Raw genomic sequence first — 24,848 nt, forward strand, 5'->3', positions numbered from 1 at the left:
GGGGATATATAATGTAAAGTCATCAGCGTAGATAAATGGGTTAAGGCCTTGGGTGGATAAGGTCTTGGCTTGTGGTGTCATCATGAGGTTGAAAAGGATCGGTGATAGTGGTGATCCATGCGGTACTCCGCAGTTTGTTTTCCACGGTGATATGTTTGTTTTTGATTTCACTTGATAAGTTCTTGTGATTAGAAAAGCTTTGATCCAGTTGAGAGTGGATAGCGAGCAATGCTCAAAGAAATTCTCATGCAAATGAGATTCACATAAATTCAGCAAGCAGCTTGGTAGGGAAAGCGCCTAGCATATGCACAGAACAGTCTCTCATAAGTGTCTATGTTCTGTGCTTGCCCAGGAATTCCGCTGCTGTACTCTCTCCTTTCCCCTGCAGTACTTGCTGGCTCCGTTGTCCCCGTCTCCTTTCCCCTGCAGTGGTCTGATGCAGACTCCACCTTCCTCCTGCAGCTTATTTGCCTTCCCTCAGGCTGCCCCCAATAATTTCATTTGGGAATCTCCTCCTTGATGAAAGCCCCCCCCCCAGCTGACATCATAGAGGCTTTCCCTCAGCCAATTGGCTTCTTGTTTCTCCACCCCTCCTAGCCGACATCATAGGGGCTTTCCCCCAGCTGACTGGCTGTCTGCTTGTTTCTGGCCCCAAAGCTGTCCTCTGCTCTCCCACACTGATTTGCTATTGAAAAAAAATCTCCTTGCTGAAAGCCTCCCTCCCACCAACTAACATCATAGGGGCATTCCCCAGCCAATTGGCTGCCTACTTGATTCTCTGCCCCTCTAAACTGTTCTCTGCTCTTGGACAAGTTTTGCTATTTAAAAATACAAGTAGAGTGTTACTCCCAGAAGTCGCTCTCACACAATGACAGCTCCAGACCTGCCAGAAAATTCTGCACGTTAAAGGTAGGCACTCCTTTCTGTGCATTGCCTGGAGAATAGGAGGTCTTCTAAAAGGAGAGCATCACCCTGGTGAAGTTGAAAGCAATCCTGTAGTCAGGACATGCCCACCAGGGGATGCAATATCCTCTCGCAGCACGGATGTGTCTCCAGGAGGGAGGGGTTAGGACAGTTGTTGAAGCTGGTGATTCGATTATTAGGCATATAGACAGCTGGGTGGCTGGTGAACGTGAGGATCGCCTGGTCATCTGCCTGCCTGGTGCGGAGGTGGAGGACCTCATGTGTCACCTAGATAGGATTTTAGATAGACTCCCCAGCACCGTCTTGGTACACGTGGGCACCTGTTATGATTGTTAGAATTCTGCTAGTCAGACAGGGGAATGCTTGGAACCGCTCCTGACTGGTCCGTCAGGGGCTGAGCTGATGTCAGTCTGATCTACTTAAGCTCACCTGTCCCTACAACCCCTGCTTTGGCGTTACTTCAATTCTGCTGAAGCCTTACCTTTCCTCTGTCCTTACGTGGAGTTATTACTCCTTTCCTTGCTGGCAGTTTCTGTTGCTCTGTCTCTTTCTGCCGGCTGCTGCCTGCGTGTGTCTAATTACCTCTCTCACTACACCTGGGTTTCTCTGTTTGGCTGTGGTGCTGTGTGGTGAGTTCCTACCTCGTTCTGTTCCAGTTTGTTTGTTTTGCTTCCCCTTCCTTCGGAGTTCCCTTTGTGCTGTGTTTGTTTTCTGCTTGGCAGGTCCTGCCCTTGTAGCAGTCTCGGGGACCCTTTTTTTCTCTCCATGGGGGGTTTGTTTGCTCTTTCATTGTACTCCCGATTAACCCGTTGTCTGCAGTGTTCCCTGCCTCTGGTTGCTGTGTGTGCGCTGAGCTTGGTTTAACCCTTTGTCTGCACAGCTTCTCTGCGTCTGGCAGTTGTCTGTTTATTGCAGTCTTTCCTTTCTGACTGTTTCAGTCCTTTCTTTGCTGTACTACCTCCTGTATTACAGAGCACTGTCCATTTCTGTGCTGGGTGTGTGTGTTAGGCTCCGCACTCCGTTTTGCGGACTTTTCCCTTCCCTGTCTGCTGAGGGTCTCTGCCTACAGTATCTTATATTACAGTCCCTCACCTTCTTTGTGTGTGATGGGCTACGGTTTGACATGTTTCTGTGTATGCTTCCCTTTCTCCTTGATTACCAGCACCAAGGGTGTTGTTGGTGCTCCGGTCCCCGTGGGGGACCCCTCGTTTAGTCTGTTTCTCCCTTCCCTAAGTATGAATCGGTTCCAGTTAGGCCGTGAGGCCCGTATGCTTGAATTCTGAGTGAATCAGTTCCCAATAGGCCGTGAGGCCCGCCTGATTGCCCTATCTTCCCTTTTCTGGAGGTGCAAGTTGGTTGCTGCTTGGTAGCTGGGGTAGTGTGTAATGCCTGCTTGGCCCAACCCCTATACTAGGCCTCGGCTGGGGCCCAAGGGCTCACAACCAAACTAACAGTACCAATAACATAGGAAAACGTGGGAGAGCGATTCTAGAAGCCAAATTTAGGCTCTTAGGTAGAAAGCTCAAATCCAGAACCTCCTTAAGCCAAAATCCACTGCTTATTTCTAGACTAAGCAGCATAAAATGTATTGTACTGTTTTGGGATCTTGCCAGGTACTTGTAACCTGGATTGGCCAATATTAGAAACAGGATGCTGGGCTTGATGGACCTTTGGTCTGTCCCAGTATGGCAATACTTATGTACTTATAATGCTCATTTTAATACTAATGAGCTCAATGTAATACATTTGCATTAGATTATCGCTAGCAGCTACAGCAAACTGTTAAAGCCACCCAGAATCTGTTTGTGCAATAGACGCTAAATAATGTTTGCTTTAGACCGGTTCTAACCGTTCTAAAGCAAATGCTGCAGACACGGTAAGTTTTATGCATTGGGCCCTCAGTCAGCCGTGAGCATAGTAAAGCTACTTCTCCAATTGTTTACTTTAACTTTTTCTGGTTTTGGTAAATATTTGCTTGGTAACATACAATGCAAAACCAGATAGAACAGACAACTCTGGCTGACTCCTCACAGCCAAAAAAAAAAGAACTAGAAATCCATCAACAGCTGCCAGCTAAATCCACCATGTGCACCACCCAACAGCAGAGAGCAGTACCGAGAACCACTGGGTGGGTCTGGAGGGACTAAAGGAAAGAAAATTAGCAGGCAAGGTCTAATTTCTCCTACCTTAGCATCCTTCCAGAGAAGACTGATGGGCAGCAACAAAGCAGTGACCATCATGGGTGGGATCCTCGGAACCCTACAGACAAGACCCAAGCCCGAATTAAGCATCCTGATGTGCACGAATGTCCACTCTATAGTGACGAATGAACGAACGCAATGAAGACCACAATGTCCAGTGGCAGCACCAGGCAGCTTTCTGTCCATGATGCTGTCTGACCCTAGAATGCTGGGCCTTGAGAACATCTGAAACCGTCCTGCCAGCCTGTAGGTACACAGAGGCTATCGCACTCTTAATCCACCAAGCAATGGTAGGCTTAGAAGCTGCCATCCCCTTGAAGCCTCCACCAAAAAGGATAAAGACACTCCGAGTACACCTTCAACACTTTCCTAACATCTAGTTTGTACAACTGCCTCTGCTCCTCAGCGCCATCACTACCGAGGACTGGCAATGAGACCGACTGGTTCATATGAAAAGCTAACATTACCTTAGGCAGAAAAGAGGGCACCAGATGAAAGACTACTTTCTCCTTGGAGAAAACCAGAAAAGGCTTCCAGCACAAGCCCTGCAACTCCAATACACTGTCTTTGCTCCTCAGCACCATCATGCCTACCAAGGACATGAAAAGCTATGGAACAAAACAGCGAAGGACTGAGGACATGAAAAGCTATGGAACAAAACAGCGAAGATGACTTCAAAAAATGGACGACGCTCCAGATAAAAAAATCACTGTTTATTGATAGATGAACAAGACTCGACATAGCTGTGTTGTTTCGGCCTACAAGGCCTGCATCAGGACTCTTTTGTGATCAAAAAATTCACTTGTTGTATTCGTCATTCAATTAAGGATACTGAAATGGAGCTGCCACGTCTCATACGTCAGAGTATAATAGTGCTCTTGAAAGCTTTCTAATCTCGAGAGTATACCCGAAATACAGCTGTGTCGAGTCTTGTTCATCGATCAATAAATAGTGATTTTTTATCTGGAGCGTCGTCCATTTTTTGGAGTCATCTTTGCTGTTTTGTTCCATATCTATATCCTTGCGAAGATTTGTTTCTTCTGTTTTTGCATCATCACATGAAAAGCTGACATTACCTTAGGCAGAAAAAAGGGCACCGGACACAAGGCTACTTTCTCTTTAGATAAAACCAGAAAAGGCTCCCAGGACAACAAGCCCTGTAACTCCAATACACGTCTCGCAGACATGACAGCCACCAGAAAAAAAAAACATCTTTAAAAGTAAGGTCCTTAAGAGAACAATTAGAGAGATGCTCAAAAAGAGAGCGAACCAGAGCCCATAATACCAAATTGAGATCCCAAGGAGGACAAAGGGACAGCGAGAAGGACAGATGAGGGAGACCCCTCTCAGAAACTGGAAACATCTGCAGAAGCAGACAGGGGCTTCCCCTTAAGCCAACCCCAAAAATAAGGCAACACCACAATCTGAACTTTGAGAGAGGCAAGAGCTAAACCCTTGTCCAAACCATCTTGCAAAAAAATCCAAAATCTGAGGCACAGAAGCACACAAGGCAACAACCTTATGATCCTCACACCAATTCTCAAAAATATACCAGATACAGACATAAGTCAGCGAAGTAGAACGTCTGTGAGATTGCAGCATGGTAGAAATCAAGAGCCAAGCTGTAAGACAAAACCGATCCGGGTCAGGCATCCTGTCTGGCTCTTGAACAAGTCATGGAGACACTCTCAGAAGCAACAGGCCCTCCAGGACCAGGCGCCTCAGATCAGCATACCATGGCCACCTCGGCCAATCCAGAGCCACCAAGATCACCAACCCGAGGTGACACTCAATCTTCTGAATGATTCTGCCGATCAGAGACCACAGAGGGAAAACAGACGCTCGTTTGACTATGGTTGCAGCTGGACATCCAGGCCCTCTGAACCTCTCTCCTTTCTTCAACTGAAGAACCGAGGAACCTTGGCATTTCCAGATGTTGCCATGAGGTCCATCACTGGGAGGCCCCACCTGTAGACCATGCCACCGAACGTTTCTTGACCCAGAATCCATTCCCCCAAGTCCAGAACATTCTTGCTGAGGAAATCCAATTGAATGTTTTCCACACTGGCTGCGAGCGGCTGACAGATCCGCTAGATGATACTCTACCCAGTCCATCAGAAGCCACCTCTTCCACAAGATGACGACTCTTTGTGCTACCTTGATGGATGACATAAGCTATGGCTGTCGTGTTGTCGGACAACACTCGCACAGCCCTTCCGCACAGGAGACCCTGAAAGGCTTGCAGTGCCAGCCAAATCTCCCTGGTCTCCAGCCTGCTGAATCACCAGTAAGCTTCCTCCGAGAACCAAAGCCCCTGTGCTAGCTGCCCTAGGCAAGGGACTCTTCAGCCTTCAAGACTGACATCTATTGTCATTGTTGTCCAATCGAGTGGCTCTACGTTGACATCCTCGGTCAGGTTCGGACAGTGAATTCACCAACCCAGACTGTGGCGCTCCCAATCGCACATCCAAGGTCCTGGGTCTGGGAGCACCACCTGGATAGGAGAAACCTCTGCAGAGGCCTCATATGCACCCTTGCCCACTACAGTACTTCTACTGTAGCCGCTGTTGAACCTGGCACCTGCAGATAATAGCGGGCCCTTGGACACCAATTGCAGAGACAAAAAATTTGATCCTGCAGCTTCAACACTCTCACCAGTGGAAGAGAGACTTGACCGCAGGGAGTGTCGAACTACACTCCCCAAGTAATTCAGACACTGAGAAGAAAGAAGATAACTTTTGATCAGGTTCACCACCCAACCTAGGGACTCCAGAAATGCAACACCTTTGCAGTAACCCCCTCACTCTCGCAAAATAATTTGGCATGAATCAACCAATCATCCAAGCAGGGAAGATACAGTATGCCATCCTTGCGGAGAGCCACTGCCACAATCACCATGAGCTTGGAAAACATACAAGAGGAGGTCGTCAGCCCAAAAGGGAGCACACAAAACTGATAATGCCTTCCCAAAATGGCAAAGCAAAGACATCTCTGATGTTATTCCCGAAGCGGGATATGAAAATAGGCCTACTTCAATTCCAGAAGTGAAAAGCTCTCCCTTCCTCACTGCCACAATAACCGAATTAAGAGTCTCCATGTGAAAAGTGGACACCTTGAGAGCCCAACTGACCCCCTTCAGGTCCAAGATGGGATGAAAGGTGTCCTTTTTTAGAACCACAATGGCCAGTCTCTAACTCTGCAGGTGGAACCAGATGGACTGCTCGTAACTGGATCAGCATGCCCTGAGTCTCCTGAACGGCCCCCACTTTGTCCGAGACTGACAGGGGGACTCCAAGAAGGCATCCGCGAGGGGATGCACAAACTCTAAGGCTTAGCTGGCGCACACGATCTAAAGGACCTACTGGTCCGAAGCTATTTGGGCCCACCTCTGACAGAAGCCTTGAAAGCAAGCTCCCACTGGAATCAGAGGATGGACCCCGACATCTTCATTGGGCTCCTTCCCTGCTGAGACAATCTAGAGCCAGCGTCCCTGCCAGAATACCAGCCTCCGTGAAAGAACTCAGAACGCTGAAAAAACCTACTCTGCTGAGCACTGTCAAGTGTACCTAGATGACAAATGATAGACATCCCTAAAATGCCCTCTAGCCGAACCTTGCCTACCGGCTTTTGGGCGATTCTCTGGCAGCTAAGGAACCTTCATTTCCCCCAGGCTCCTTGCCAACATATCCAGCTCTTCACCAAACAGAAGAGAACCTCAAAAGGAAAGTTTACTCAATTTGGACCTGGAAGCCGCATCAGTGGGTTAACTCTGAAGCCAGAGAGACCGTCTCGCAGACACCCAAGGGCCATACATTTGGCCAATGCCCTCAGCAAGTCATAGAGTGTCAGCCAAAAAGGCAGAGCCCTTTTCTAGCTTTGCCACCTCGCGATCTACCAGCAAAATATCATCTGAAGTCCTATCAAAAATCCTCTCATAAGTAAATAAGTATTGCCACACTGGGACAGACCAAAGGTCCATCAAGCCCAACATCTTGTTTCCAACAGTGGCCAATCCAGGTCACAAATACCTGGCAAGATCCCAAAAAAGATCAATACATTTTATGCTGCTTATCCCAGAAGTAAGCAGTGGATTTTCCCCCAAATTTAAAAATGGTCTATGGACTTTTCTTTTAGGAAGCCATCCTGACCTTTTTTAAACTCCGCTAAGCTAACTGCCTTTACCACATTCTCTGGCAACAAATTCCAGAGTTTAATTACACGTTGAGTGAAGAAAAATTTTCTCTGATACTTATTAAATTTACTACTTTGTAGCTTCGTCGCATGCAATGGTGTGCTCGAGCCGGCTCGCTCCGGCTCGCAAGAGCCGCTTGTTAAATTTTGACAGCTCTTGTGAGCCGGTTGTTCTTCGGGGCGAGCCGGCTCCATTGCAAGAGGTAAGCAAGGCAGAAGGGCGCCATGCTTACCTCCCCTCCCGCTCCCAAACATGCCCAGCAATTGTCCTTCGCCCCCACCCTCCCCTCCCGCTCCCATCCATCTTTTTTAAATACTTCCTCCGTTAAAGTGCAGCGTTAAAGCCCTGCTGCCTGTCTCTAGCTTTCCCTCCCTTAGTCAGAAGGCGGGACTAAGGGCACGAAGTTCACGAACTGAAGCAAACAGGGAGGGAAAGCTAGAGACGGGCAGCAGGGCTTTAACGTGGCGCTTCAACGGAGGAGGTATTTAAAAATGATGGATGGGAGTGGGAGGGGACGGTGGGGGCGAAGGACAATCGCTGGGCATGTTTGGGAGCGGGAGGGGAGGGAGGAAAATCGTTGGACATGGATGGGAGCAGGAGGGGAGGGCAGGGGAGGGAGAATGGCTGGACATGGATGGGAGCGGGAAGGGAGGGCAATCGTTGGACATGGATGGGAGCGGGAGGAGAGGGCCGGGGAGGGAGAATTGCTGGACATGGATGGGAGCGGGAGGGGAGGCAGGGGAGGGAGGAAAATCATTGGACATGGATGGGAGCGGGAGGGAGGAGAATTGCTGGGCATGGATGGGTAGAGGGGGGCAGGGGAGAGAAAACAATTGCTGGGCATGGATGGATAGAGGGGGGCAGAGGAGAGAAGACAATTGCTGGGCATGGATGGGTAGGGGGGCAGGGGAGAGAAGAGAATTGCTGGGCATGGATGGATAGAGGGGGGCAGGGGAGAGAGGAGAGTTTCAGGACATGGATGGAGGGGAGGGCAAGAAAATTTCTGGACATGGATGGAGGGAAGGGAAGGGAAGGGAGAGAGAAGAAATGCTGGACATGGAGGGAAGATAGAGGAAGGAGATTAGATGAGGGAAAAGGAAGTGAGGAGAGAAACTGCACATGGATGGAGAAAATAGGCAGAAGCTGGATCCACTGTACAGTCAAGTCTGCGGAGGACCAGAAATGAAGAAGAAAGGAGGAAAGAAAAGAAATAAATGGAAAGGAAGCCCTGGAAACGGAGTTAAGGGAACAGATAGAGAGCAGCAGAATCAGATACTGGGCCAGCATGATCAGAGAAACAAAGTCACCAGACAACAAAGGTAGAAAAAAATAATTTTATTTTCATTATAGTGTTTGGAATATGTCCACTTTGAGAATCAGGTGCTGAACATTAAAAGTTTATATTTATTTACTTATTTATGGCATTTTATCCCATTTTAAACATGAATAAACATAGTAACATAGTAGATGACGGCAGAAAAAGACCTGCACGGTCCATCTAGTCTGCCCAACAAAATAAATTCATATTTGCTACTTCTTGTGTATACCTTACCTTGATTTGTATCTGCCATTTTCAGGACACAGACCGTAGAAGTCTTGCCCAGAACTAGCCCCATTTTCAGGACACAGACCGTAGACGTCTTGCCCAGAACTAGCCCCACCACCCAAACACCAGCCCTGCCTCCCAATCTCGGCTAAGCTTCTGAGGATCCATTCTCTTCTTAGCCGTCAAACGTTCCATCTCACAGATATACCACAAGTTGGAGATCCACCAAACCACTGAAGGGACCCCATGCCCCTTTCAATGCTGCGCTAAATTTAGACAGGCAGCATGCATGGCATGTCTAACTAACAAGGATTGCTGAAGTGTAAGACCCAATGGCTTCCGTCCCAACAAGAACACAGCTGGGTGCCACTGGACATCTCTACCCACCCACAATTGAATCCGAGAATGAATCGCCCTCCAAAAAGCTCTAGGTTTAGGACACTTCCACCAAATGTGACCCATCGTCCCCGGGACCAAATAGCCTCTCCAACAATTGGGGGACTCATTGGGAAACATATGATGAAGACACACTGGCGAAAGATACCAACGATAAAATACCTTAATTGCATTTTCCTTCAAAGCAACAGCTAATGAGGATTTCAAAAGTGCTCTTTCCATGAGCAGCCAATCTGCATCTGATATTTCAATCCCTAACTCCTTCTCCCAATTCCGCCTATGGAGAGTACAAGGTTTAAGATGTCTAGCCAGCTATCCATACAAACAGGTAATCAGCCCCCGAGTACTCCTAGAGTCCTCGCATAAGTCCTCTAAATAAGAATCTTCCCTCATAATACACAACCTACGTGCTGGAAGGACTAGCAGTCCACAGACACAAAGAGAAGCTGGGCCAGAACCCAGAGAAAGGCTAAGCAGTAGTGCAGCAGAACACTAACTAATCTGAACTGGCCTAAAGGCATAACACCATGCAAAGGCCCTGAATGCTAGCACAGCACTTCCTTATGAAGGTCCTCACTGATGATGTCACCTGCGCAGGACAGGAAACACACTCACACCAAGGGGAGGCTGGGAACACACAGGAAGTGAACACACAGGAAAGACAAGCAGGTGCCATCTTGGAAGCTGGCACAGAGTAGGCGGCAGCCATCTTAGATGCTGGCTCCCCAGAGAGTCATAGCCCACACAGGTGAGGTCAAGAGAAGTAATCAGCACACAGAGCCAGAGACAAAACTAACACAGAGACAGACAGAAGCCAGCACAGAGGCTGACCCCCAGAAACAAGGTAAGGCTGAGGGTGGTCACGGCCACAGACGTGACAACATAAGGGTACCTACTCATGGAACACTCTGAAACGTATTCAGTACAGCACTTCTAGCTTTATGGAAGATAGCTTGCAAATAACAGTTACAGATAGATATGAAAGCCCTTCGCCCTTTTGGAGAACCCCTTGCAGGTCTTGCCTCTCATAACACGTAAGCATGCAATCTATTTCTCCAATTCCAGAATGATGGAGGCTCGTCATGTACCCAATGTTTGAATATGCATTTCTTCCCCACCGCGTAAGCTTTACTAAGAAATACATGGGAAGTTTTGTCCGAAATCCCATATGCCTCTCATTTATTCAGCAAAACTGAATTAGATTGGAACCTGGGATCATTTAATTTTTTTTTCCTGGAGAGAGTAATGCATTGCCCCCCCCCCCCCCTCGGCTATAGCCAGCTCTGCAATTTGGGGGGGGGGGGGGAGCGCAGAGGTGGATGGGGGGGGGGGGCACAGTGGTGGACGGGGGGGGGGGGGGGGCGCAGAGGTGGACCGGGGAGAGAGCCTCTTGTTAAACATTTACCAGCACACCACTGGTCGCATGCCCCTACTCTTTTTGGAAAGAGTAAAAAAATGATTCACGATATCTTTTTTGAGATGTGGCGACCAGAACTGAACACAATATTCAAGGTGCGGTCGCACCATGGACCAATACAAAGGCATTACAACGTCCTCATTATTGTTTTCCATTCCTTTCCTAATAATACCTAACATTCTATTTGCTTTCTTAGCTGCCGCAGCACACTGAGCTGAGGGTTTCAACATTTCATCAATGACGATGCCTAGATCCCTTTCTTGGTCGGTGACTCCTAACGTGGAACCTTGCATTACGCAGCTATAATTCGGGTTCCTCTTTCCCACATGCATCACTTTGCACTTGCTCATATTAAACATCATCTGCCATTTAGACGCCCAGTCTCGTAAGGTCCGCTTGTAATTTTTCACTATCCTCTTGCGATTTAATAACTTTGAATAACTTTGTGTCGTCAGCAAATTTAATTCTCACTAGTTACTCCTATCTCTAGAACATCCTATATAATAAAACGCACCTCCAACGTTCTGAATCCAAGAAAGTGAAGCCTTCAAGCCTTGAAGCATTCATGCGCTCTGTAAGGCTCCATCTTCTGAATTGACGTCATGTAGTTCCGGGTACGTCAGCCGCAGCACTGACCAACCGCATGACAGCAGCATGAGGCCCCGCCACCCCAGGTTGCCGCCGCCGCTCAACCCTCCACCCCCCCCCCCGAGGTCACCACCCCTCCCCCCTGAGGTCGCCCCTCTACCCCCCCCCCCCCCCACGGTAGCTACCATTCCCCCCTCCACCCCCCCCTCCGAGGTCGCCGCCATGGACCAAGAACTAATTAAAACAACAAAAATGCTTTAAAAAAGCAAACGTGTCACCGCAGGCAGCCATCAGGCATTGGCTGTTGGCTCTGCAGCCGCTCCTCTCGCCTCTCGCGTCATTGCCCCTGGAGCAGACCCCGGAGGAGCGCAGTGATGTGAGAGGCGAGAGCGGCTGCAGAGCTGACAGCCAATGCCTGATGGCTGCCTGCGGTGAGAGGCTGCTGAAAGAAAGAGGTGACACATTGGGAGGGGGTGCTGAGACCAGAGAGGGGGTGCTGAGACCGCAGAGGGGGTCATGAGACCAGAGAGGAGGGGAGGGGTCCAGAGATCTGAGAGGGGGGAGAGGAGAGGGAGGGGGTCCTCAGATCAGAGAGGGAGGGGGTCCTGAGACCAGAGTGGGAAGGGGGGAGGTATCTCTGTCACACACATACTCTCTCTCTCTCACAGTCAGTGTCTTCCTCTCTCTCAGTCTCACACACTGTCTCACACACTCAATGTCTCACACTATATCACAGTCACTCTCAAACACTCTCTCGATCTCATACACTCTCTCAGTCTCACAGTCTGTGTATCGCACACATACTCTCACACTCTGTCTGTCTCACACACACACTCTCTCTCTCACACAGACACACTCGCACCCACACTCACTCTCTCTGTCACGCACATTCACTCTCTCTCTCTCACACAGTCACTCTCACACACACTCTCTCGAACATACACACTCCGAGGAAAACCTTGCTAGCGCCAGTTTCATTTGTGTCAGAAACGGGCCTTTTATACTAGTTTATAAATATGATAAAAAGCAGCGGTTCCAGCACAGCACAGGTGAAGTATCAAGTGCACCCCATGCCTGGTTTCGACAAGAACCAACTGCCGCACAAATTCATCATGGTCGACTCCGCTCTCAAAAGGCAAAGGTTGTCCCGTACCACCTCCAAAGCACCTCCAGGGAAGGACACCAAAACCTTGGACTCTGTGAGAAAAAGAACCTTTCAGAGTGCCATGCTCAACTGCCGCATCGCTACACACCATTTCCAGATGTTCCTCTATTAAGAGGCCATATTAAACAAAGCCAAAAATAACCTCCTGCCCATCTCCAAGACGGTTCAAGATCTCCTCTCCCCTCTCAGCCAAGATCTGGAAGAGTGCAGAAAACACCTCTTCAGATCCGCCTTTGATTCCTTTGAAATGTCCTCCCGCACCTCAGAGACATCTATGTCCGTCTGTTGCCTCTTATGGCTCCATGCCTCATGAGTTCCTACACGATCCCCTGGCGGATGCCCCCTGCTCCAGTGAAAACCTCTTCAGAGACAAAGTCAGGGAAACGGTGGATAATATCAAAGAAAACTGCACCACGTTGAAAACATTGGCCACCGATGGCCTGGAGAGGTCTGCACCATCCAGACGACAACAGAGGGGATACCCATGCAAACCACCCCCTAACTCAAGGAGATATCCAACACCACCAAGATGGAAGTAGAACAACCGCCGGTCTCAGACTCTCAGACACTGGAATAACGTGAGCCCTTGGGCTACTGTCGAGGAGCGGCAGCAGCAGGCAAAATCCTCCAACCAGGACTGGACAAACGAGCAAGGATGAAGCTGGAATCTGGAATAGACTTGGCTTGGCTGGACTGGAACCAAACGCTGGAATAGACTTGGCTTGGTTGGACTGGAACCAAATGCTGGAATAAACTTGGCTTGGTTGGACTGGAACCAAATGCTGGAATAAACTTGACTGGAATAACAGGACTGGAGCAACCGGACTTCACCTGCGCTGACCACCGTTCCCTAGAGGTTGAGCCCCTAGATGCGGGCGGCCTGCAGGACTTACAGGACGGAGCTGGTAGACAAGAAATGCTGGACCCGACTGACTGGAACAACAGGATTCTCACACCGGACACTGGATACTAAACAAGCTTGACTAAATCAGGATTCAGGACTCAGGATTCTCACAGGGTATAGGATACTGAAACATGACTAAAACAGGGTGAAGGACTCACAGACAGGCTAGACAGAAACAGGGCCAGGGTATACATACAAGCTTGGCAGAAGCAGGGCCCAGGATATACAGACAAGCTTGGCAGAGACAGGGTTTAAGATTCACAGGCAGGGCTGGAACTAAAGGTAAAGGGGTAAGAGCAATGGAACTAAAGCTAAAGGTAAAGGGGTAAGAGCAGGGGAGGACTGAAGCTGAATACAAACACAGGACTAAGCTCAGACAGGACAAGAACTAAAGCTAAAGGTAATGGGCAAGAGCAAGATGGAGGCAGAACTCAAGGCAGGCCACACAGACAAACAACAGAACTAAGGCAGAAAGCTAAAAGGCTAACAGGTAGCCACAAGGTCACACAAACACACAACAGAACTCTAGACAAGAACAAACAGAAGTGCCACAGGCACACCAACTAGAAACAAGGCAAGGCAGAAATGGAAACTGCATACAAACTGACCTGAAGACCTTTGGCATTGCAAAGGCCAACTAGAAAGTTCCCAGCTGGTTAATAAAGGCAATCTCACAGCTGAGATCATAAGGGTGAGGCATAATACCAAAAATCCCAAGCAAGTCTGGAAGGCTGGCAGATTCAGACCGGACTGGAATGACTTCTGGAACATGCTTGAGAAACAGGAACAAGACAGTTGTGAGAGGATAGGTGAAAGGGGATCCGGGAAGGCACGCAGAAGGGGGAGTAGGCAGCCGGGGAACCCCAACGGGGCAGACTTCATGTGCACAACACCCACATTCAGAAAGCTGCGCTACCGGAGGCAGAGAGGTTGGCCGGGTTAAGGAAGAAGAGGAGGAACTACCAGTCCCAGAATCCCTCTCTTCCCCACCCGGCTGTGCAAGAGTTAGGGGAGGATAGAAGATTGGGAAATGGTCTCTGAGGAAGGTAATGAGGGCCAGCTGGAGAGGTTGGGGCGGGGGAAGTTGAAGAGGAGGATAAAATGGAGGTTACTGAAGGACTAGAGGAGGAACAGATGGAGATTGGAGCTCTGGCTCAAACCCAAAAAGCTGCTGTAAGAGGGTGGCTAGCTGTGCCTTGGAGAGACTGGTGGAAGACCAGAGGAGAGAGACTGAGGCGCTGGGGGAGATCTCTACTAAAGAGGAAACAGGTACAGCCCCTGGGAGAGAAAGAGGGCTGGGCACAATTGCAACCCCAGTCTGAACCAGGTGGGACCAAAGCTGTGTAGCTGTGCTGTAAGAAAGACTGTGTAAACTGTTTCATACTGCGAAGGTCTGGGCCTGCAAACCTACCAAGCTACTGTGTTTTCTTTCTGATAATGTACTGTTCCCTAAAAGAAGTAATTTTGGCTAAAGTGAAGTTATATGGACTGTTTTGAACCTGAATTGTGCTTTGGGGCAGCAAGCCTGAACAACCTGGAGTTAAGGTGTTCCTGGGCGTTTATGTTAACTGGAAGCAAGAAAATAAAGCTCTCTTACTTGTAAACGTTGGGCTGTGGATGTGCCTCTGTGCAAGGAACAGAGGGGGGAAGAAGTCCTGAAAATTCTCAGGGCCTGGAGCTGAGGCTCAGAGCAACCAGATTGCTGTGGAGTGAGGCAACAGCCGTGTGAAGGAGGAAGCAGCTAAGCAGGGTCGAGCCCGGCTGGGTCCTGGAGGGGTGACCCAGCTACACAGTCCATAGCAACCACAGGGTCTGGCCACCAGGGGGCAAAGTGAGCACAGACATGGAAAATAGTCACAATCGTGACAACAGTTCAACAACCCCTACTCACACAAGAGGCAGCCTAAGGTCAGAGGACAACAGAGACAGTCTGCCACTCCAAAGTAAAACCAGAGCCTTTGACTACCCGCCACTGGCACATAATCCGGTAGGAGGCCATGTCAGATACTTTGCGAATGCCTGGTACCAGATCATCACTGATCAGTGGGTTCTAAACACTATAAGCGGGGGTTAAAACATCCAGTTCTGCCACCCCCCCACTGAACCACACCCATCCACGCTCCCAGAACCAGACACCCTACGCCTCACCCAGGAGGTGAAGGCCCTCCTCCAGGCGCAAGCAGCGGAACCAGTCCCAACACAGGAGATCAACCGAGAGAAGCCATCCTATTCTGGACCTCTACCAGCTGAACGAATACATTCACAAGGAGTGCTTTCGAATGCACTCCCTGGAAACAGATCTGCCCCTAATCCAACTCAACAACTGGCTGGCAGCCCTGGACCTCCAGGACGTATACACACACATACCAATTCATCCCTTACAGAGAAAGTACCTCCAATTCAAAGTAAAGGACAAGCACTACCAGTACAAGGTCCTGCCATTTAGCACCACGGATTTTCACCAGTGCTTTATGGTAGCCACAGCACATCTCCACTGACAAGGGATCTGTGTATTCCCATACCTGGATGATTGGCTCATAGTCTCTCTCCCCAATAGACACGAACCTTGTTCCATGCAATCATTTCCCTCCTCCAGAACCTCAGCTTCATCAAAAACATCAGGAAGTCACATCTGACACCATCACAGACACTGGCATTCATCGTGGCGGACATTCACACCACCCAAGCCAAGGCGTTTCTACCACCCAACCGCACAGACACCATCAGTACTATGGCGCAATGCATAACATCATGCAAGCTGACTTCAGCACAATCCTTTCTAAGCCTCCTGGATCACATGGCAGCAGTAGTATACACGGTACAGCATACCAGACTCTACATGAGACAGGTACAGTGGCATCTATGACACCACTGGAATCAACATACCCTAACGCTGTCAGCCCAAATCCCAATTCACTAGTCCACATGCACAGCTCTCTCACGGTGGTTATCTCGTGACAATCTCACCCAGGGGAAACTCCTCATACCACCATCGCATCAGATTGTCATCACCACAGATGTCTCCAAGCACAGCTGGGGGGCACACCTCCGCACAGGGGACACATGGTCTGCCCAATTGGCATGCTTACAAATCAACATCCTGTAACTCAGGGCCATGGGCTGCACTCTCCAAGGATCATGGGCAAGATAGCCCTCCTCCAGACAGACAACCAAGTCGCCATGTTTTACATCAAAAAAGAGGGGGGAACAGGATCACTCTCACTCTGCAGGGAAGTTCTCCGAATATGGAGGTTTGCCAACTCTATCAACTGTCCCATCCAAGCCTCTTACCTACTGGGAGAAGAGAACAGCCTAGCCAACAACTCGACCCATACGAATTGTCCCTCAACCCCAAGGTCGCAAGGGAACTATTTTGTGTCTGGGGAGCCTCCACTATAGATCTCTTCACCACAGAACAGAATATGAAATGTCCCAACATCTGCTCCAATCGACCCTCCCAGCACCACCTCAGTGCGGATGCCTCTATAGTCAAATGGGATCAGGGACAACGCTTACCCCCCCCCCCCAATGCCTCTGATCACCAAAACCCTACTGATGGTACTCCACAACAGAGCCACAGTGATAGTTATCACCCCCTTCTGGTCTCAGCAACCCTGGTTCCCATACCTACAACAGCTAGCAACCCATCCTCCACTCCGCCTCAGAGACACGGCAAACCTCATCACCCAGAACGACAGGTCCACACTTCACCACATGGATGTTGAAAGGCTGAGTCTCGTACCCGACACTGCACAAGTACTGCTGGCAGCCCGGACACCATCGATAAGAGCATACGCTTTCAACTGGAAGTGTTTCCACATCTGGTGCTCCTCTGCTCACCAGAAACCTGTTCCATCAGGACGATCCTCCAGTACCTGCTTATACAATCTGAGGAAGGCCTCAAACCCGCTTCCATCAAGGTACACCTGAATGCCACCGTGACCTACCATGACCACGTAGATGACAGACCAATCTCATTCCACCCCTTAGTATTCTGTTTCATGAAAGGCCTGTCCAACCTATGCCCTCTGGTAAGACCACCACCACCAGCCTGGGACCTGAACGCGGTACTACATCAGCTCACCCTACCACCCTTCGAACCACTGGAAGACACGGCCCCCAAGTTCCTCACTTGGAAAACCCTGTTCCTGACCGCTATCGCCTCAGCCAGACGCATCAGTGAGCTCCAAGCGCTGGTTGACCATCCACCATAAACACTACTACTCGACGACCGAGCAGTGCTCAGAATCCACCCCAAGTTCCTCCCAAAGGTAAGTCTCAGCCTTCTACATCAACCAGTCTATCGTCCTTCCCGCCCTCTTCACAGAGCCGCAGAACACCTCAGGGCCTCATCAGCAACACCCCTTGGACTGTGCGAGAACCCTCCGTACCTACAGTAACAGGACGAGACAGAACAGGACAACAGGATAAGTCAGTCACACAACCTGTCCTCCTCTCCTTATGGCCAACCGGCACTAGCTACAGACACACTGTGGAAGGAAGCGGAGGTGTCTGGGCTTGATCACCTAGAAGGTGGGCAGGGGGAACACTACCACACATGCTCATTGAGATTAAAATAAAAATCTCTCTGAGCTATTGGACAGCATTTCTGGCCAACCGGAGCCTTCGAATGACATCACCTGTATGTGGATGACTTATCCTGCTGTCCACGGAGAACCTACATTACAGGTAAGTAACTACACTTTCCTCCCTCAGGCTTACCAGACCAACTCAGACTGCACATCCACCATCTGCTAGGAGACTGAGACATACTGGCTGACTGGGAACGGCAGTGTTCTTAAGCAATTCTCAGAATCAATGTTCTCAGTCTCCATCTGCTGGTAGGCATCCATAACCCAAGCATCTTGACTGGTCTGGATCAAAAAGGTTTGATGGTCTGGATAGCCGCTAAGGAATGGCATCTTATTTACCTTAGGAAAGCCTAATAAATATTTGGTGTGTTTGATAAAAATCTGTATATTCACTGCAGATATCCCGATACCTGACTGGCTGCATGAGACAGATCAGATCTGTATTCAGTAAAGGTAAATTCATGCAAATCTTCCCTCATTCACTGTGGATATCAGGCAAAAGGTAAAAAATGGATACAGCGGGATCCTCGGGATCTTCCCGGATTCGAGCACAAAAACTTTAAATTCATTTTTTCCATTTTACATATATCTTCCGAAATATATTTGTTTTTCTTTGTTGATGGTATTTAACGCTGGAGATTATTGAATATTCTCCCGGACCCTCCTATTTGCGCACAATCTCGTCCACCTTAAAGGGGGCGAGCCACCATCCTGGCGTAAATTTGACTGGTTCATCTCCACAGGAAGGTAACGTCACATCACAGGGGGCGTGACTTATGCTTCTTTGTTTTGACGGCCTCCTGCTTCTTATAGTATGCAGCGATCACCAGTCATAACCCCAGCGCTGCGTTTCTCTATACCTCTCTTTCCGGGTTCTCCTTGTCCTTTTGTCGTGCACTATGAAGGAGGTTAACAGACTGAAGTGGAAGTGAGCCTATCTAGTCCACTGTAAGCAAGAAAGCCATTTGGTTAATCTCTGTTTCCACTCCCTCTCGCTGTCATTGCCATACACTCAATACAAAGCAAGCAAACAAATGAGTTGCTAGATCCATGTTGTCGTTCTTTATTGTTGGTCCAATCAGTGGTGTGCTGGAGCCGGCTCGCACCGGCTCGCAAGAGCCGGTTGTTAAATTTTCTTCCGGCTTGCGAGCCGGTTGTTGAAAATAGCGAGCCGGCTCTGGCTCTCCTCCCTCCCTCCAGATCCGCCTTACCGCCCGCTTGTTTTTTGAATTCTTCGGGGCAGGCAGTCTTGCCTGCCCGCTTCCAGTGCTGACTGTCCTCCCTTGCCGATTCGCGCTTTAAAAATGGCCGCCGAGACTTCCAGAGGCAGCCTCGCGAGACTTCGGTTGAAGTCTCGGCGGCCATTTTGAAGCACGAATCGGCAAGGGAGGACAGTCAGCGCTGGAAGCGGGCAGGCAAGACTGCCTGCCCTGAAGAATTAAAAAAAATAAGCGGGCGGTGAGGGACCGGATCGGGAGGGAGGGAGGAGAAGAATTTGCGATACAACTCGGGAGGGGGTGGCAGGGGGTCACTGGGTATGGGTGCATGCAGGGCAGGGGAGAGGAGGGTCACTGCTGGACGTGGGTGCATGCAGGGGAGAGGAGGGTCACTGCTGGACATCTGGGTGCATGCAGGGCAGAGGAGGGTCGCTGGGTTTGGGTGCATGCAGGGCAGGGGAAAGGAGGGTCACTGCTGGACATGGGTACATGCAGGGGAGAGAAGGGTCACTGCAGGACATGGGTGCATGCAGGGCAGAGGAAAGAAGGGTCACTGCTGGACATGGGTGCATGCAGGGGAGAGAAGGGTCACTGCTGGACATGGGTGTATGCAGGGGAGAGGAGGGTCACTGCTGGACATCTAGGTGCATGCAGGGCAGGACAGAGGAGGGTCGTTGGGTATGGGTGCATGCAGGGGAGAGGAGGGGAGAGAGAAGAAATGCTGGACATGGATGGAGGGGAGAGAAGAGTGAGGAAGGAAGGAGATGAGATGAGGGAAAAGGAAGAGAGAAAAACTGCACATGGAGGAAGAAAATAGGCAGAAGCTGAGGACCAGAAATGAAGAAAGGAGGAAAGAAATAAATGGAAAGGAAGCCCTGGAAACTGAGTTAAGAGGACAGATAGCAGCAGAATCGGATACTGGGCCAGCATGATCAGAAAAACAGTCACCAGACAACAAAGGTAGAAAAAAAATCATTTTATTTTCATTATAACGTTTGGAATATGTTCACTCTGAGAATCAGGTGCTCAACATTAAAAGTTTATATTTATTTACTTACTTATTTATGTATTTACTTATTTATGGCATTTTATCCCACATTAAACATGAATTAGATTGGAACCTGGGATAATTTAATTTTTTTTCCTGGAGAGAGTAATGCATTCCCCCCCCCCCCCCGGGCTATAGCCAGCTCTGCAATTTTGGGGGGTCGCCGAGGTGGACCGGAGAGAGAGCCTGTTGTTAAAATTTTACCAGCACACCACTGGGTCCAACTGTAACAAGTCTAAAGCAGTTTCAGTTGGATAGGCAGGCCTTACAAGGTGGAGGAGAAAATACATAATTCAATATCACTAAAAAAGCTTCCAAAATTATTGTAGCTGGTAGAATCAGCAATTATAAATTCTGTAGTTTGTAGTCATTTTTCTTCACAGTCCTGTACAATACAGATGACCAGATTTCATTGAGGATATCTTGTTTCCTGATGGGTTCATCTTAACTGCTGTTGCAATCTGCATTGGGAAGCCTGGTTTTATAAAGATGATGGAATATATTGAAATTAAATGGAAGTAGAATTAAACTTTCTTTTCATTGGGGCACATGAAACACAGGTTCATCTTTTTTCTAGAAGTTTACCTTTTAGTTACACAAATGGATTATTCTGTTTTTGAACATGTTTCAGGGTCAAGTGGTTTTATAAGTCAAACTAAATTTTTTTTCCTGCAGCTCTATTTTTTTTTTACTTAACTACTAGTAAAAAAGCCCCGTTTCTGATGCAAATGAAACGGGGGCTAGCAAGGTTTTCTTCTGTGTGCATGTGGGAGTGTGTGTGTCCCTGCCCTCTGGCCTCTCTCCCCTCCCCCCTCTGAGTCCTTCACTGTTACAGAGCCAGCGATTTGATTTCGTGCTCTGCTGTTTTCCTTCACTGACTGACTGTGTTAGAGAGGGCGGGGCAGACACTCATAGGGAAACCGGATATCTCGCCCCCTTCACACTTCCGGCTGGAGGCTTCATAGAACTTTGGTGTTGCCTTTTATATAGAGAGATATGGGCAATAAGCCAGCCCCTAATGCAGTCCCATTGGTTTTCTTACATTTTGTTCTTGTGATGACTTATACTATGCCAAAACTGAAAACTCTTCTCTGTCTTCTTGAGGTTAAACGAAGGGACATGGCATGAGCTTATCTTGTTCACAGGAGACCGGTGTGACAGTAAATTTGTAGATGGTTCCCCCTGAAGCACCCATCTCTGTTTCTCAAAACCAATTGCAAAGTGGATTTGCATTATCTCTTGGTAGGGGATGGGTCAGGAGGGGGGAGGGAGAAGATCTAAGAGGAGCTGAAGGGGGCTGGTGGAATTTTTGTATTTGTCAGTACTCCAGAAGCTGCTTTGTTATTTCCAACGCTGTATTGTGGTTTTTATTGGAGCCTAAATACCTGTTTTTTTTCTTTATGTTGACAATAAAGATAGTTCTCTATAAAAATACTTGCAAATGTTTATGCTTATGGGTGTGAAATATTGTTTTCTATGACAGAAATCTCATGTATTTGAAAAATTCCAATATGAACATATAACATAAACTTTGAAATCAGTAAAACAGCATTAAAAATTATTGCACCTGGTAGAAACAGCAAAAACTCTCTTGTGCATATTTTGCTCATTTTTACACACTGTTGTATACAATGTAGTATAGTGGAGGAGTGGCCTAGTGGTTAGGGTGGTGGACTTTGGTCCTGGGGATTGGGGAACTGAGGAACTGAGTTTGATTCCCACTTCAGGCACAGGCAGCTCCTTGTGACTCTGGGCAAGTCACTTAACCCTCCATTGCCCCATGTAAGCCGCATTGAGCCTGCCATGAGTGGGAAAGCGCAGGGTACAAATGTAACAAAATAAATAAATACATGTCCAAATCTTTAAGGAAGGGCTGCAAATACCTAGATCCAGCTGAATGTCTTCCCAGACGGGCTTCATACACCTGGCTCCATCTCAGTTTCTTACCCCAAGGGCTGTATACACTTAGATCCAGCAGTAATGTATTTCTCATAAGAAGGGTTGCATATACCAGGATCCTGCATCATTTCACATGTGAAGGGTTCAATACACCAGGATCCTGCATCATTTCACATGTGAAGGGTTCAATACACCAGGATCCTGCATCATTTCACATGTGAAGGGTTCAATACACCAGGATCCTGCATCATTTCACATGTGAAGGGTTCAATACACCAGGATCCTGCATCATTTCACATGTGAAGGGTTCAATACACCAGGATCCTGCATCATTTCACCTGTGAAGGGTTGAATACACCAGGATCCTGCATCATTTCACCTGTGAAGGGTTGAATACACCAGGATCCTGCATCATTTCACATGTGAAGGGTTGAATACACCAGGATCCTGCATCATTTCACATGTGAAAGGTTGAATACACCAGGATCCTGTATCATTTCACTTGTGAAGGGTTGAATACACCAGGATCCTGCATCATGTCACATGTGAAGAGTTCAATACATCAGGATCCTGCAACATTTCACATGTGAAGGGTTGAAAACACCAGGCTCCTTTAATTATTTCACGTGTGAAGACAGGATCCTGCATCATTTCACATGTGAAGAGTTCAATACACCAGGATCCTGCATCATTTCATGTGTGAAGCCAGGATCCTGCATCATTTCACACGTGAAGGGTTCAATACACCAGGATCCTGCATCATTTCACACGTGAAGGGTTCAATACACCAGGATCCTGCATCATTTCACACGTGATCGAAAATACACCAGAATCCTGGTGTATTCGGCCCTTCTGATATGCGGCCCTTGTGATCCCAAATACACCAGGATCCCTGCTGTATGTGGCCCTTCTGATGAGAAACAGAGCTGAATCTAGGTGTATGCTGCCCTTCAGACAATGAATACAGCTAGATTTAGGTGTGAGCAGCCCTTCCAGAAAGTTTTAGACATATGCAAGGAGAGTTGCTGCTGTGTCTTGCAGGTACAATAATTTCTAATGCTGTTTTGCTGATTTAAAATTTTATGTTATATGTTCATAGGAGAAGCTTTAAAATAAATGACATTTTTGTCAAATTTAAAAATATGACACACATAGGCAAGGCATTAAAACTTTTGCAAGTATTTTTATAGAGGACTATCGTTATTGTCATCATGAAGAAAAAAGCAGGCATCTAGCGCTCCAATGTAAACCACAATGCAGCACTGGAAATAACAAAGCAGCTTCTGCAGTACTGACAAATATATTTTGAAAATAACCCTCCCCCCTTCACAGACCCTTGGAAATTCCACCAGCCCCCACAACTCCTCTTAGATCTTCTCCACCCCCCCCCCCCCCCCCCCCATCCATCCCATCTCCTAATATAAGAGAAGGCAAATCTACTTTGCTATTGTTTTTGTCAAATGGAGATGGCTGCTGCAGGGGGGACCGGCTTCAGCTTTATAGTCATACTGTCTCCTGTGGACCAGATAAGCTCATGCCATGCCCCTCATTTAACCTCAAGGAGATAGCGATAAGAGTTTTCATTTTGGCACAAGAACAAAATATAAGAAAACCAAAGGATTGCATAAGGAGCTTATAGCCCATGTAGTTATGTTTAAACAAGAGAGAACTGCATGAAACAAAATATTTATTTTATTTGAACTTATAAAACCACTTGCCCCTGAATCATGTTCAAAACAGAATAATCCATTTGTGTATCTAAAAGGTAAACTAGTACAAAACAGATTCCATGTGCCCCAATGAAAGGAGAGTTTAATTCTACTTCCATTTAATTTCAATATATTACATCGTCATTATAAACACCAGGCTTCCCAAGCAGATTACAACAACAGTTAAGATGAACCCATCAGGAAACAGGATATTCTCACTGAAATCTGGCCATCTGAATTGTATAGAACAGTGAACAAAAATGGGCACAAACTACAGAATTCATAATTTCTGTTTCTACTAGCTACAATAATGTTTGAAGTTGTTTTAGTGATATTCAATTATGTCTTTTCTCTTCCACCTTGTAAGGCACTGCCTATCCAACAAAAACATTGACCAACAATAAAGAACGACAAGCAGCTCATACGTTTGCTTGCTGAGGATTATTCTCCCGGGATTTTCCTATTTCCTTACCAATCTTGTCTTGTAAGCAGCAGCGGCCAGTCTTAAGGTCGTACTTGGATCCGGAAGATCCCGGGGATCCCGCAGATCTGGCTTTTACACCGTCCCTGGATATCACACGAACACCTGACGTCGGCTGATACTCCCCAGGAGTCAGGACACATTTCAGGTCCACTATCCTGTCCTCCGCCCATTGCCCACCCAACCAAAACAGCCAAGTGGCCCCACATTTACCCATCAGGACAGATCTTAGGGCTTCTGGACTCTGTAGTTCTGATTTCCGACCTGATCAACAAAGATCCAATTGGAAAATGACAAGTACAAGGCCCGCCCAGCACGAATAAAGTAAAACCAGGACTGGATCAATCCTAGTTTGGCTTGTGCGCAGCAGGAGGCGTGTGTCCTTTAGCATCGTTTAATGATAATCCAAATATTAATTAATGTTTATAAGAGAGTTTAAAAGTTCCCCTCCTTTCGCTTACCGCCGCCAGCAGCTCTTCCATGTCTCCTTGCTGGTTGATACTACCACCTTCCGTTGGGGCCTAGTAACTGCGCCGTAAAATGCAGCGCCCCGTCACCTCGGCAATATT

The 24,848-nt window shown here is 48.1% G+C and overlaps 1 protein-coding gene across 2 annotated transcripts in view; it reads right to left on the bottom strand.

Annotated features, from left to right (window-relative positions):
- C8H20orf96 (chromosome 8 C20orf96 homolog) overlaps window positions 1-24,848 on the bottom strand; it is a 292,892-nt gene extending 268,044 nt beyond the window's left edge. For both annotated transcript variants that reach the window (XM_030212700.1, XM_030212697.1), the window contains exon 1: window positions 24,741-24,848. In XM_030212700.1, the coding sequence (XP_030068560.1) occupies window positions 24,741-24,761 (21 nt within the window). In that variant the 5' untranslated portion in view covers window positions 24,762-24,848. The remainder of the gene's footprint in view (window positions 1-24,740) is intronic.

The sequence above is a fragment of the Microcaecilia unicolor genome, chromosome 8 (genome assembly GCF_901765095.1).
Source record: "Microcaecilia unicolor chromosome 8, aMicUni1.1, whole genome shotgun sequence".
Taxonomy (NCBI): Eukaryota; Metazoa; Chordata; class Amphibia; order Gymnophiona; family Siphonopidae; genus Microcaecilia; species Microcaecilia unicolor.